Genomic DNA, 15,658 nt, shown 5'->3' on the forward strand with positions numbered 1-15,658 from the left:
AGATAATGCCACTATTTCCATTAATTATAGGCCTAGATTTGTGCAATAAACAGAATTCATGTCCCTAAGGTGGTGCATAAGTACCAATAACTCGGGTGCTTCATGTAGACCTGCGGTGTCTTCTTCACATTTTGCTTTAGCAAATTAACAAACCTAAAGTCGACAGCTGTGTGCAGCCTGGGAGCTTTAAATAAGCAATGCTTTTCACTGTCCACAAGCAAGCAGATGCCAACTATCACTCCCAGCTAGCAAAGGTGATGACAGCACGGCTCCCTGTGCTAGCCCAGGGCTTTACACCAGCAAACTGGTGTGACTGGGGAGCACTCCCATGGCAGTGGCACTCGAGCAGCGTTTTCCAATTGCTGTAAACTGCTGGTAGCAGAGCACTTTTGACATCAGCTTGTTCTGATAGCAAACACTCTGATGGGATAAAGACCAAAAGGGAAAAGAAAAACTTCTCCAGGACACAGTACCAAGAGTTGATTTTCCATTACTTACACATCCACTGCTCACAGGGCTGCTGGTGCTACAGTTTAAGTATCCAGCTCAGGAGTTTAAATGGAAAGGCAATAAAATGCTTGACTTTGATTGAGTATTTGACTTGAGTTTCCATTGTGGCAAGAGGTAGAAATAAATGCAAATACTACAAAGAAAGCAAAAAGCAACTATTGGGCAAAGTGTCTCCCATTGATTTTTAAATCTTTATGCTATGATAGCACTTACAAATACTGCTAGTCTCTTTTTTTTTTTTTTTTTTTTTTTTGGTTGACAGGAAGGTCAAAAGCCAGATTTTGAGTATTTTTCCTGCATTAGCCCTATTCCTTCTTTAGCTTCTTGGAATATTTAAAAATATTTTTAATTTTTTAATATAATCTTTTTCTTTTTTTTTCAAAATTGGATTTTTTTTTTACTTTTTAAAATAATTCTGTTCTTTTACCTTTCTATGGTGTACCTTGCCTAATTATGAGCATATATGTGCAAGAGCTTGAAGTGCTGTGTCTGTGGACAAGTAGTTGCATGAATAACAGGATTTCCAGCCTTGCTCTAGCGTGGCAGAACAGAGAGCATAGAAAGTCATTTATTCTTGACATGAGCACGGGAACTCTGAATGCTCACTTTGTGGTAGAGAAAATTCAAAATCCTGAAGCACATTACAGAAATCCTAGTCTTTTTTTTATAGCAAACAATATAGAACAATACAGAAAAACACAAGAAGGGGTAAGAATTTGGAGAGAATGATGCATCTTTTAGTCTGAAAATAAGTGTGGATGTAAGGGGAGGAGGGAGCCATATCTCCCCCATCAAAAAAAAAAATCTCCCGAAGCAAAATCTACACAGTGTTAATCCGTTCTCACAGCAAGAGCAGAAAATGGTGCATTAATTATTTGTCTTCACAAAGTAGCAGGAATAGGGAAAAACACTATCTCATTACTAATTTAATCTTCTGGTGCTTCTTGGATGCCGGACAATTGATTCTATCAGTCTTGAAAAGAAAAAGACTATTTGGGTGCTAATTATTCAAACTCAAATACACTCAATTTATGAACTGGGTTGGTCTATCTACGTATGAGAAACATTGCCAGTTACACTTTCCTTAGCTGCTTCTTTGGTCATAAGTAAGAAGTGGTGGAGCTTTTCTGCAAAGCAGCTTTATAACAAGTTAAACACCAGCTGTATCCCATGGGAAGCAGAGATGACCTTTAAGATTTCAAGGTCAATGAGAAAACGCATCTTCTTTGCATTTTGATTTAAATGAAATTCCTGTGATTACTGCGGCTCGTGGATTCTTAAGTCAGATATAGATAGGAAGAAAAGTTTTCATAAAAATGTCAGAAAGAGAAAAAATTGCAAATACCCAGCACCAAGACACTTTTGCTGAGCCCTTAGGCCCCCCCAGCAGCAAAGCAAAGAGTGGGACACCTGGGAGGGACACTCAGGCAGAGGCATCTGAGTATCTTCTGAATTTGCTCTCTGCCTTTTGCATCAAAAGCCACGGACAGTGACGTGGTTGGTGAAACCATCTACGCAGGAGAAGCTGCTCAGGGTCAGACTTTGCAGCGGTTTTGCTAGATATTCTTGCTGGCCATTTTGCACTTGGATTTCTGCACCTAGATGGGTATCTTCGAGGAGCTACTACAAAATACCTTTCCCCAAAGAGACCAGCAGCTGCAAATCTGTTTCTGAATCCTATATAATTGCTGCATGTTGCTACTGCACACTGTTTTGCTGCCACCAGTTCCTTGAGGCAGTTTTGCTCAGTGCTTCTTAAAAGGAAAATATTCACTGTGCCCTGGGGGAAATGAAGCATGGAAGTCCTGTTATCACTGACAGAAGTTTTGCCTCTAATTCCCCATCTGCTCTTCTGAATGTTAACCTCCTGTATTGGCACATAAGCTTAAATGATAAATAAGAATTCCAAATAGACGGCAACAAATTTTTAGTCGGCTAGGCTGGTGGTGTCTGCAGAAATGTGATGTGGGCACTCATATTTCAAGAGAGGGAAATTATACAAGAAAATAGTGTTGAAGTTCTGTTGATGGAGGGAAAATGCTAGCACAGAGTTGTATACTGTAAGAGGTCAAAAACATATTTGTCTCTTTTTTTCCGATTTTTAAACCATGTGAGATTCTGCACAGCTCCTCTTTCTTATCCTGTCTTATTGTTTTTCATGTTTAGTGGCCAAATAAATAGCACACAAGGCAAAAAATCTGAGATGAGAATAATAATGTGATGCATAGTGCTAACTCTCTGGTTTGGGAAAAATCCATTTATCTTGGTTAAATGAAAGCTTAGCCCAGGTACTAATGCAAGTAATCATGATTAGGGAGAGAAAAAGACATTCACCTCCTTAGAAACTCAATACTACTCAACAGTAATAGCACTGCAGTGACATTGCTCGAAACTGGTAATTAATATAGATCATTGCCATGTGAGGAAAAGAGGTATCTGTACCACTTCTACCATTGCTTACATTTCTAGATCAGTTATGAGACCAAAATATATTGGGATCTTGTTTTGTGGACATGGTAATTTTACTATTTGTAGCAATCTGTTGGCCTGAAATGACTGCAGAGCCTTTGTTCCTTTTGGTGTTTCAAAGCTATACAGAGGACATTGTGTATTGCCTTCTGTTATGGAGACTTAGGTTTTGTTCTTTCTCATTATCTCTTTTCTTGACCCTCAAGTAAAATCTTGTTTGTGCAAAAAAAATGTGTTACAAGAATAAATCTATCTAGATCCTAGATGCTCAAGCTATCGAGTTTTAAGGAGGCTAAATTTGCATCCACACCAGCCAGTGTATCATGCACTGAATCTATCCACAAAGCGGGTGACTTAGTGCTGACACCAATATCTGATCTAAAATACTGTACTAGCCTTTTCTTAATAGTCATTTGTCTCCACCAGATTTCCCACCCAATTCATGCAACTATTTCTGTAGATTTTGTGACTGCCTTTCCATAATACATGGCCTTTCCTTCTCCCTTGTGTGCATGCACATGCTTATTATCTTCTATGTGGCATTCCCTCTCTTTCTAATCCTCTTCTTTATTATAAGCCATTTCATTTCTAACTTTCTCCACGTCCTGTTCATCAGACTGGATTGGATCTATTTTTTTAACAGATGTCTGAATCCATCAGAAGTACTTTCTTCTTCCTACTCTTGCATCTTCCTTAAAGTATTCAGGATTTTGCTTTGTTATTCTGATAAGGCAGGAGATCTTACCATTAGGCAAATAGGGAAATGTAGAAAGCCTGTGCAAGAGTTCAGTGCTACAGAGAGATGTAACAAATCATAAGCCTGACTCAATAGGCAATAGACAGCTCCTTCTACAGAACTACGGGAGGAAAAATCAGGACAGTCACAGTCTGTGGAAATTACATGAAATTTATGTGCAAAATAATTGTATTTCCAGTGCTTTTCTATAGCATTAGGACATAAAATTGTTCCACAAATTTGATGCAACTGCTGATCATATCCAAATAACAATGGGCTCCAGATAATTAGTCTGTATGGTGAAAGAATAAGAGAGCACGTGGCAGAATTTAACCTTGTGTAATAAGACACAAGCGAAAGACGCTCATGGGATCTGACCTGGAAGTTGGATGGGTGCAGGTGCAGCAGCCACATGGCAGAGGACTTGAGCTCAGCCTCCTCACGATCCTCTCAGAACATTTACTGATGTGTTAGATGTTCCTCTCATACTCCAACATGTTTATATATTTATTTTTTCACAGGAGAAGAAACCAAGCCCATACAAAAACAACTTGCTTAAATTGCCCAGTCACTGTCTGGCAAGGCTTCCCAATCCTTTGGCCACTGTTTTTGGTCAGATCTTTTCCTAACTGACTTACACAAACTTTTTGAAAAGTGGTCGTGTGTATTTGTAAAGCAGCCTTACCCCGATAAGTAAAGGTAGAAAGCAGCCTGCTTTTGGGGGGCAGTGTGGTTTTGATGGACTTGAGCAGCAATCTGAGCAAATGGAAGAACTGTCTAAAGAGCCTGTGTAAATTGTCATGTAAAGGTCTTCAGGAGGATGTGACATGTGAAACCCAAGTAATGGCCATGCACACATTTGGTCAGCTGCAGATTGTTAGATCCTTGCAAAAATTAACAGGGCACAAAGTGCAGACTGCTGTACTTCACTGCGCAGAATGAAGTTAAGCAACAGCTAAAGCTGGGGAGCGGAGGAGCGAGAAGGAGCAGGAAGAAGCAGACGAAAGGCAACATAAGAATTACATTTATTTTTTAATCCCATCTCTTTCAGTGTCTGTGATGAGCGCTGTAACTAAAGGAATCTAACTCAATTAGAATTTCAATGTGTCCTGAGCAGATTGTAGCCATTTCCATTCATGAGCAGCAGTAATTGCCTGCTTGCTTATCCACACAGCTCTTTACAGCTAATCCAAATGTGGACTCAAAAATAAATAATGCCAGAGCATTCACTTTCCCCTGGGCAGTAGTTTTAGCGTCGCCTCTGCCATCGCTTTGTTCCACTTGGTGCTCTCGATAGCATAGGAGCTGACTCAAGGCAGATAAAAGATGATTGACCCTCTCAAAGAATTAGGTGGAGGGTGAGGAGAGGAAACCACTCCTGCTGTATCTGCCCTGGCTGTTGGAGCCTTTCCTCTTGGTGATTATCTCATTGCCCCGTTCTCCCCTCACTGCTCTCCCCAGCTCCATCTCTCTGTCATCTGCCTCTCCTCTGACACTTCCTCAAGGGACCTCGATGCTGTCCACTTCCCACACAGCTCAGAATAAATCTTCCCCCTCTGCTCCCAGCCCTGTTTTGCTGAAATTAAGCACTCTCTTCAGAGACCTGTAAAAGCCAGGAGCTCACGGAGATGGTGTCCTTTTTAGAAATGTATGAAACTTAGGCAGGGCTCTGCCTTTGCTCTCTGGCATTGGGAACTGTGTCTCTTGGCTCTTCTCCATCCTTCCTGGTTGTAAGGAAAATTGTCCATCTTTAGGCTATTTTCACCACTATGTCCAGTGTTGGATACTTATTCTTCTCCTTCTGAGGAAATGGACTGGAGCACTGACTTTCCAAGATAGCTTTCCCACAGACCTCCTGGGAGACTTTGGCCTAGTCACTCGGCACCCTCTGTGCCTCTGCTCATCGTGGGTACAAAGGCAGATTTGTTGCTTTACAGTTTACCCTGCAATACCAGGGCAAACTGAGATGACAGCAGTGCAGGGACACTCAGTCATTAAGAGGAACCAGTCATATGTAGAGTCAGATGATCCTTAACTCCAGCATATTCACAGATGTCCAGCTCTTGCTATGCCCCTCGTTATTTTTTATAGTTTTATGTCTTAGTGTCCGAAAGAAACTGAGTTTTCCCTAAGATCAGGTGAAGTCTATACCCCAAGAAGTGTGCCTGGGGTAAAGGCTGTTCCCTCTTCACAACCATCAAAGAGACCAACTTCAGTGCAGAGCTGGAGCTGGAAACATCTCCCAGCACCTAGAAGAGCAAGGCTGCAATGAACCTCCACTCCGTTTCCCTTCCCTTGTCCTCTCCCTCCTCCTCACTGGGTTAAGCACAGCATGATCAGGTGAGGCAGACCACCTTTTCTGTCACCCATCTGCTCTTAGCCAGCTGATCTGCTCCGAGGCAGCACAGCTTTTTTGGTGCAGTGCAGTGCCTAAGGTAATATATCCCCCAGCGATTAAGGAGATGTATGCTAAGATTTAAAGGAACCTCACTAGGTAGCACAGCACTTTCATTGCCTTCATTCTCCCCACTGGCGTCTTTCCTTATCCCTAGGGTCTTTGGCAGAGCAGTTCTCCCCATAAGCCTCTCCCAGCCAGACTGCCTTGGAGCACGTTGCAGCGGGGTGACCCAGCGCCTGCCACCAATTCCCCCCTCCCAAAGTCAGCCCTTTTAACTAGCAGCCTGTGCCCTTCCCTGAACCCAGAGAGCAGTTGAGATGATGAATATAGTGCTTGTCCAACATCTCACTTGCTCCGTAATTTCAAATTCATTTACAACTGACAAAGCACAGAAAGCTAAAAATGTCTGCAGAGTCCTGATGGGCAGAGGGGACAATTATCCCCAGCTGTTCCTCAGGAATGCTGATCCCCGGCAACTGCAATGTGCCCAGGGAGCCGTTGCCTCGTGCTTGGACTGCAAACTCACCAGCACCAAAATGGGATGAAGGCAAGAAGGGTTGGCTCGTTATTAGATGTTCTGCTACCTGGAGCTTCTTCAACTTGAAACCTGGATGGAGAGCTCAGCTCTGAGCTCAGGGGACACTTAGAAGCAGGGCCAGAAATAGAACTGAATTCATTAAAGCAGCATCATTAACCATCAGTCCTCCAAAGCTCTTGTCAGTAAGTTAACACCAGTTCCCCATTGTCCAGTTTTTCCTTGCCATAATGAAGAACCCCAAATTCAAGGTTATCTGTCGGGTGGATTAGTCAGTTAGCATAGTTGGAGCTCCAGAGATTCTTGAAAGAGAGCAGTTATTTATGCTGCTCCCTGTCCCACAATGTGCCCATTAGCTCGCATTACAGCAAGGTCCAGTCACGAGGCAGAAATACACCATCTGATATTGCCACCGGTGCTTGACGATTTAGTGTTGCTGCTGCCAGGGCGTTAAATGTTCCCTAAGTGGTAGCTGTCCTCTACTAATGCAGATGCATTTCTTTTACGAGTTAGTTTATTGCCTTCCTTCTTAGTCCATGTTGGTTGTTCTGCTGTTTCCCAGCACCCCTGATTAGCAGTGGTGCTTATTTACTGTTATGGCCACAGATAGGTAGAATTAAGGCCAGCAAATATTGTGTTCAGATGGATACCTGCAGAGAAAACAGCTATTTTGACAGCAGAAGAAATACTCCCCTCTGAATTGGATCAGAGGAGGGGAATAGACAATCAGGCACTCGCTTGGTTGCTCTTTTGCATCTTCAGGGCACCACTAGTTAATGAGTCCGACCCTGGTTCACGCATGCAGCAACGTTGGTGTCACACCAGACCTTCTTCTACCCAGCCAGGGACTGCTCCCATCCTTCATATAGTTCTATAGTTCAGCAAAGTTATTGGAAAACACCTAGACTTTACTGTGGATAATACTTATCAGGGCATGAGGTCTAGCTTTCTGTTTCAGGAAACTCACCTCAGACTACACCACCTTCCCCTCCAGGCAGCATTTGATGCCTGATTTCAGTCCCTTCCTTTCTTCACCACACTATTGACCAGGTCCATCCTAAAAGCAGACCATCTGGCCATGAAAACCATCAAAGAAGCTCAGAAATCTCTTAGCACTCAACAGCCTACAGATGGATGGTAACCTGCCTATAGGACTATTCCCTCCAGGCTCCTAATAGTCAAAAACTGTCTTGCAGCATCCTGTCCACACTGTTTTTTAGGATATATAGTGTGAATTCAGGTACTCATTCTGTTCAGATAATAGCAGAATCCACTTTTACTTTAAAGACCAGGCTGACATTCCATAGTATAATGAGTTTCACACCCTTATGACTTGTTGCATGAAAAAAGTAGCATGGCAGCAGCTCACTGAGAGGCACTGGGTTAAAAGAAAGTTGTATTACTTGTTTCCAAAAAAAGATATAGGATGTAGAGAGGGAAAGGGATTCACAGCCGTATGTGGAAATTAACTTCAGATAAGAGAAACGCACCTAAGTTTGTTAACTAACTCCTAAAGCAGCATACAGTCTTGGAGGCCGTAGCCATTCTACACTAAGAGCCCTCCTAGGCCTTCAAAAAAGGGTCTTAGAAAGTCCATATCTTTGCTCCTACACTGACAGCTACTCCCCTCATCAAAAGGAGACAGAGACTTGAGTCGTCTAAATCTGTTTTCTGGCATGACTGCTGTGATGTCACCAGTGTTATAATTTTACACAAGATTAGGTGTGTAACCGCGTGCTGAACAGTGACTGTTAGCTTAGATTGCCCAGCTAACGAAGCAGGCAGCATTAATGACATCACATATGGACTGCTCCAAGGCATTGGCACTATGAGAGAGACTGAAACCACTCTAACTTTTGGGAGAAGGAAGTTTTTTCTCCTTTTCTTCCTCCTGCACCCTGTTGCTGGGACAGAACCTCTCCGGCCCTGGTGCTGCCCCTCTGGTGCTTCAGGGATTTGCTCTGGAGCTCGTAGCTCTGCACTGGAGACTCAAACAGGCAGCAGATGCTGCTGGGCACTCTAATGTGTGCTCAGGTTTACAAACCTTTTCAGGCAAAGGGTGCTGAGGGCTTCATGTGCAGTGACCACTTTCCACCCCATCATACTACCATTACAGTTGGATGTGCCTATTATCTTTCCTTAAATTACCAATCATCTTTCATTGACAATGCAGATCTTTTGCAATACTGAGCATATCTAAGCCAAATAAGCTAGGATCAGATCTTATCAGAGCAACTAAGATCTACCATTCCTTCTCTCAGTCATCTTTATTGCTTTACATGTCACCCTGAGTTAATAAATGGTCCATCCTCAGAGCTCACCAGGAACGGCCACAGGTGACTTCACACGATGGACATAATGTCATCTGTTGCTGCATTTGCACTGTGCAGTGACAGAGATTATCCCTCTTCCCCCAGGTCCTTCCATCGTCCCACTGCAGCGAACAAACCCAACACTGGGCAACCCTCTAAGATGTTTATTTGGACCAGTGGCCGGAGCTCTACATCTTACAGACATGATGAGAAAAGGTAAATGGCATTGCAGCTGATTGTCTCCTATGGGTTTTAGGTTTTGGTGGGTGTGACCTCCAGTCTCCCTTCCCTGGTAGCACTGGGAGAGGGACACAAGGCGTGTCCCCTCCTGGCCTGTCCTCTCTGATACTGCTCCACTGAGAACAGGACCAGCTGGTAATGTCAGGGCTAACATGCCAAGCCAATGAAGAGTGGAGGGATGATGCTAGAGGTCAACATCTTCCTTGCCCCCAGGTCAGCGGCACGCAGGGAGCAGCTCTGAGGCTGGCACACGCTACACGTTGCCCAGCAAACTAACCCACGACTTTGAGAGTGCAGCCCCCAGCCCAGCAGGGACCTCATGCCTTCTGCAGGCGCCACTTCCAGGCACGGGCAGCCCCCCACGCTCACCCCTTCGGAAGCTCTCGCGCTCGGTACGACGTTCATGCCCCTGGATGATGCACCCGGCTGCTGGAGCTGTTTCCTGCCTCTGCGCGAGTGTGTGTGAGTGTGCGTGCGTGCATTGCATCCTGCAGCAGCTGATGACAAGCAGCATGAGAGCGAGCTGGTTACTGTGAGGCTGCCAGCCCGCTTCAGTGGCGTTGCTGGAGTGAAAAAGCCAGAGGAGACCAAGAAATAATGTGAATCACTGGATCTCCCAAGGCACCAAGGAGTCACACAGGAAAGAAGGAAAGGGGAGGAATGGTTGTAAGTCCACAGACAAGGACAGGACTTAGATGGGAATGAGTGAAGTTAAATATCACTGATGAAAGAACAATTGCCTGTAATACCCACACTCATCCGTCCAAAATCTATCTCCTTTGTAGTGAGACTTGCTGGACAGCTTGTCTTCTCACAACTGGACACATTTCTCTTTCTTTTCTTCTCCTTCCTCTTACTCCTCCTTGTCTCCTCTCCTTCACATCCCCTTCCAGTCACTCTTAAACGTGACTGGAACACCTACAGGGGTTGGACTAGACGATCTCTAAAGGTCCCTTCCAACCTTAACCTATGATTTTATGATTCTATGATTCTAATCACCAAAAATCAGACTCCAGTGAAACAAAAACAGAGGTCAATGCATCTACAGTGCCAATTAGCAAAACACACTCCTCAGTCACTCTAATGAGACATTACTGCTGGCATCTGCTGGGGAAAATGAGCTGGTGAGTTCAGGCACTGGAGCTGCCCTGAGGATGCTGAGTTTCTTTGGAGAATTGATTCATTTGCTGAACTCTTCTACAAGAGGCTACAAAGGTGTTTCACTCTTTTGGTAATCTGACCCCAAACAGATATTTTAAAGAACAAAGACAGCTTGGCAGCAGGTTTCCATGGTCTTTCAGCTGGGATTGGTTATCCATCTGCCTCTTGTACCTCTGCAAGCCTCCTCTTTAGTTAAAGTTTTCCCCAGGCAAATGTTCTTCTCCACTAATACACTGTCATGGATCAGATGGTCCAAGCTTAAGAATGGTTGAGGTTGGAAGGGACCTCTAGAGATTGTCTAGTCCAACCGTCCTGCAGGATATACCTGTCCACATGTTGAGCTGGCTGGGAGCCACGTGCCCTTGATTTTCATGGCCTTAAGTTCATACCATGTCTTTGAACAGGACTTGTTAGTTTGGGCTCAGCACTGTGCTAAGTAGGACTCACTGGCTTCTGGTCAGCTTAAACCTTGAGCAGAGCTTGTCCTTGCCTGCCAGCCGAAATAGAGAAGTAGGGAGCAGTACCTTAGTACTCACTCAACAGCCTGGTAATTTCAGGTGCTTTTTCAAGCAATTGCTTGGGTTTATTTGCTGGGCCACTCTGCAGAACCATGCAGGAGGCTCATTGATACATTGTGAAGGACAAATAAAATGCAGGAGCAAATAGGAGGAATAGAATATGGAAATAGGAACGTGCTGACGGCAGCCCAAGGGCTGCAAAGAAGAGGTGTTAACACAGAACAAGTGCTGCTGGCGGGAGGAACTCATCTGCTAGCAGTTGGCAGTGGTTTAACACATGTAAGGTCACCAACATAATCACCATGTCTAACAGGCAGTGCATTTTAGAGAAATAACTTCCCCTAGATGACCCTTCCCTAGGAAGTGCTGTTGTTTAATCTTCAGGCGGGAAGACTATTCCTGACTCCTCTCCTAACACATCCCACAGCTGCAGACTATTGAAGGGTCGCACTGGAATAACACCAACCGAAATGTCACTTGTGTGGAGTTATCACCTCCTCCAGGGCAGAAGGTGATTCACAGGCAGGTGCTTTTGCAGGACTGAGGCCAAAGCCATGCATTTCATGGGCTTCTTTTTCAGACATGTGCTGCTCCCCAGCTGCCACTTTCTAGGTTTTGGAAACCTAGTCCAGCCACTTTACTTTCTCAGCTGTCAGTTATGTTTTTCACAATGTTGCAGGCTTGGAAAGCTAAAGCACTGGGTTGGTTTGATTCACTTCAGCCCAGTTTGTTGGGAAAAAGACAAGGAATCAAGTGAACTCATTTTTCCTCATCTCTTCTTATTGATAGGAATCCTGCTATAACATCACTGAGATTTATATCACAGTTCTAGAAGTTTTCTTGTTATTATAGATCTAATGACAAAAATCGATGCAACTAAAAATACCCTCTTAAAAAACATATATATATACAGAAATTCCTTGGACATGGGGAGTTTTGCAGGTAATTTCCAGGATTTTCTGACCTTTGCTTTCAAAGATTCTGATATCAGCAGACAACTAGCAAAAACTCGATTTCTTTTGCGATGTTCCTAGATCCACCCATTTTGGAGTGGAACAGGAACTGTTGTATGGGTCAGAAGAAACATTATTTAGCTCCTCCTCTCTACATGACAGTTCTTGATTCTAAAGGCTTGACATATAGGACCATTCCTAACATATGTCTATAAATTTGTCACATCCTTGGCATTGGGGAGCTGTCCAACCCCATGCTGGCAGACCACAGAGTGCATAGGATGCATGTGACAAATCTCTTCCTGCATAAAACCCAATACTAAGAGGACACATCCTTCATGATAGCAAAGAAACAGATTCTTTACTGCAGCAAATACATCTAGGTTTCTTTACTAAGTCTCCAAAGAGCACTGACCTTGACTGTCTAATATTCAAGCTGACTAAACATATTTTGGGCTGCTTAACTCCATCACACAGGTCCTCCCTACACTTTCATCTGCAGATCACATAAGTGACTCCATTGCAGAGGGATCCCTGCACAGCTGTTGTGTAGAGAGAGGCAGAGAGGGGAATTTCTGCTCTGTCCTAAGGCACAGTCCTGGCCAAGATTTCCTCTCCGTGCAGCTGTGCAGGTAAAGCAGCCAACCCATATCCTGCAAGTAACCTGGCAAAAGGAAGCCAGAGAAAAAGTTTAGAAAAGAGCAGGAGCACAAAGACCTCTTTGTCCTTAGAGGCTTGATTTCTGGCCCCTAGGACTTCTTCAAAAACAAACCATGTCACATTTGGGGAGTGATCATCTGTAGTCACAATTACTAGGCAGAGTTGCTGAGATGAGTAACGTCGGGATGCAGTGATCTGTGCTCATGCACGTAGCAGCAGCCAGCTAATTGTGGCTGTGCAGCACTGGGACCTAAAATCAGCTGGCTAAGCACAGTGCTCTTACAGCCCAGTGAGCAGCAAGAAATCCCTTAGCTGGGCCAAAAGTTTATAGGTGTGCGAATCCCGCCCCACAGAGCGGCCGCCCTTTTCACAGACCCACATTGCAGGTCGTAGGGAAGACAAACGTTCTCCTAAAATGACTTTGCCACTCCAGCTAAGGTGATGCTGAGTTGTAAGATATGTGACACGAAGGTGCACACGTGCTGCATGGTGTGCCCAAGGCTAGAGCTCCCTGGGGCACAGCATGAAGATGGGAAATGGCAGAAGCTCTTGGTCTCAGCAGCAATAGGCTGTCACCTCCCACAGGGAGGACACGGCGTGGGGAGGATGAGGGACTTTACTCAGCCTGTCTCCAGGGGCTGCTTCGAGGCTGGTGTGTCACAGGCCAGCACGTGCCCATGCCACCACACAGCTCCACACATGTCACCAGATCAGCTTCTTGCAGGGATTCAGCGGGAAGGCCCTTGCCAGAATGCCCAAGAATGCCACTGTGCTGCCGTTTAGGTCTTTCATTAACAAATACCAGCAACACAACTACCAAACAACTGCTGCTAGCATGATCCCATAGGCAGAGCTTGATTTAGCTTTATTTACCATTGCCGGAGCGCCCGTGGGACCCCCTCAACACACTGTCTGTGCACTTTTGTTTGCCAGTCTCCCTGGCAGATAGATCTACAACATACTCTGTGCTCCATCTCTTTTACCTTCACTGCACGTTCCTTGGCTCAAGGCCATATAGGAGGTACCTGTAACTACTCTCAATTAGCTATTTGTTTTTAAATTGTCCGTTTGTATCACTTTTACGTTCTAGCTGCTCTGGTGACATTAATGACTGATTGCACCGTGTCTGTTTTATGTCTGCACGCTGACAGAAGTTATGCTGTGTGATCGGTTAATGTTCTGGAACTGCGTGACAATTTCTGCCTTCCTGCCTGCTTCCATTTGGGAGCAATGCAAATTGAAACAGCAGCTCTCAGAGTTAAATACAGTTTGATAAATAGTAATAGAAAACTAACATTAGATTATTATTCTACATCACTCAAAGGCAATGGAATCCACCAGTTTACAATATATTTTTCTACCCAGCACCAAGGAAAATTTCAGCAGCCTGAATTACCCTTTTGTTTCTAGCTAGGAAAATATAGACAAGCTTTAATGGATGATTTTGAAGAGAAATCATGAATATCTCAGTATACCACTGTAGATTGAAGAAACTTCAGTGTTTCTTAGTTATGGGAGACTATCTGCTTTAGTATCATCTAGGATATTTTTTCTGCTATAAAACCCCACACCATATGTGCTTTTCCTGGCTATGACTCATTCATCTAAACCCAAACTCAATTTAGGTTTCAAGGATTTCATTTCTTTCTCGTGTTAATTTATGGTTTTACATCTCTCTCAATGCTGACCATATCTTTATCCTTGTTGGTGAATGCAAGCTATGCGCTTGGTCTATCACACACTGCTTTTTACAAGGACGAGTGAAACTTGGCGTTCTCAGCTTAAATGAGTGGCGGGTTTGCTGGAACCCAAAGTGATGTTGATGTTGCTCACCTGCCGTTTTGCAGACAGTAGAAGAGGAACTTCCTCCACGTGTACTGCTATGACCATGTTATGGTGGTGCCAGGGCTCAGATGTGCGGTTCACACTCATCGGGTGCTGTCTGGATCATTCAAAAGAACCGTAACAGAAAACACAGGAGATTTTGACCAGCCTCAGGTCTGTAAGTACATTTTAAACCCACAAAGTTTGAGTGTGTTTGAAATGTACTCAAATATTTCCTTCTTCACCATTGTGTCCTCATGACCCATTGAATCATCAAAGACTTGGAGATGAAAGAAAGACTTATGGTTAGAAAACGGAAAGGACTCTCTGCTGAAGGGGAATGGTTTGTTGTTTCTTCTTTTTAAAATCCCGGAACAAATTGCTTTGGTGGATAATTTTCTGTGAGGGTTTTCACTGCGATGCACAAATGGGTTTCCAAAAAGCGACTTTTTAATACAGTAAATAAGCTTCCAATCAAAAACCTACAGAAATCAATTGTAAAATCCCCCTTGTCTTTCATGAACTTGAATCAGGCTCAGGGTGGAAAATTATCCAAATCACCAACCTGTAGGGAATCGAGAAAGAATGTGGTCCTTTCAGATAATTTTTGTCACTTGTTCAGGCTTTTTCTACATTAACTATTGCCAAGTCTTACCTTGAGTATAAAAATCTTACACTAGAATAAGTCTGTCTTCCATATTCAGCTTAAAGAAAGACACCTCTTTTATCTAAAAATATTCTAGTGGCATAAGCTAGAATTGACAGGTCAAATTCATCTATGATATAATTCTACCGAGCCAAAGAAGCTGCACCAAAGAAGGATTTACTGAGCTGGCACAAGTGTCTAATGTTTATATTTGCAATAAGAAGTTTTTACCTTTTCAGAAATGGCTGTAATTTATTTTGGAGATGAGTAAATTTCCACCAGGTCAGAGTGAATCCGTTGAAAAAGGACAGCTGAGGACCCTTAAGCCTTTCTCTCCCACGAGATGGGTATGGAGGTGGAACTACCCACCCTTTAGAGGGTTCATTGATTAAATATGTACTTCACATAAGAATGTATTATTTTCAACCTCAGAAATATTTACCAAAAAATCAGGGATCACGATCTACTGGACAAAAGGAAAACAGTCACAGCCTTAAAAGCCGGAGAGGACCGGGCCATACTCCTCGGGCTGGCCATGATGGTGTGCTCAATCATGATGTACTTTCTCCTGGGAATCACCCTGCTGCGATCTTACATGCAAAGGTAATTTCATCGCGGTCGCTCTCACCTCAGACTATCTGCTCCAGCTGACTTCTTCTGCCTATTCCTTTTGCTCTTTCCATTTTTAAAGTTTGC

At 43.8% G+C, this 15,658-nt stretch overlaps 1 protein-coding gene across 1 annotated transcript in view; it reads left to right on the plus strand.

Annotated features, from left to right (window-relative positions):
* The window catches only part of LOC112952562 (calcium-activated potassium channel subunit beta-2), a 44,606-nt gene that overhangs the window by 19,842 nt on the left and 9,106 nt on the right, over window positions 1-15,658 (plus strand). Inside the window, exons 2-3 of the mRNA XM_026045443.1 lie at window positions 9,066-9,176; window positions 15,395-15,565. Of these exons, the coding sequence (XP_025901228.1) occupies window positions 9,066-9,176; window positions 15,395-15,565 (282 nt within the window). The remainder of the gene's footprint in view (window positions 1-9,065; window positions 9,177-15,394; window positions 15,566-15,658) is intronic.

The sequence above is a fragment of the Nothoprocta perdicaria genome, unplaced genomic scaffold (assembly GCF_003342845.1).
Source record: "Nothoprocta perdicaria isolate Ctin4 unplaced genomic scaffold, notPer1 scaffold_4, whole genome shotgun sequence".
NCBI lineage: Eukaryota > Metazoa > Chordata > Aves > Tinamiformes > Tinamidae > Nothoprocta > Nothoprocta perdicaria.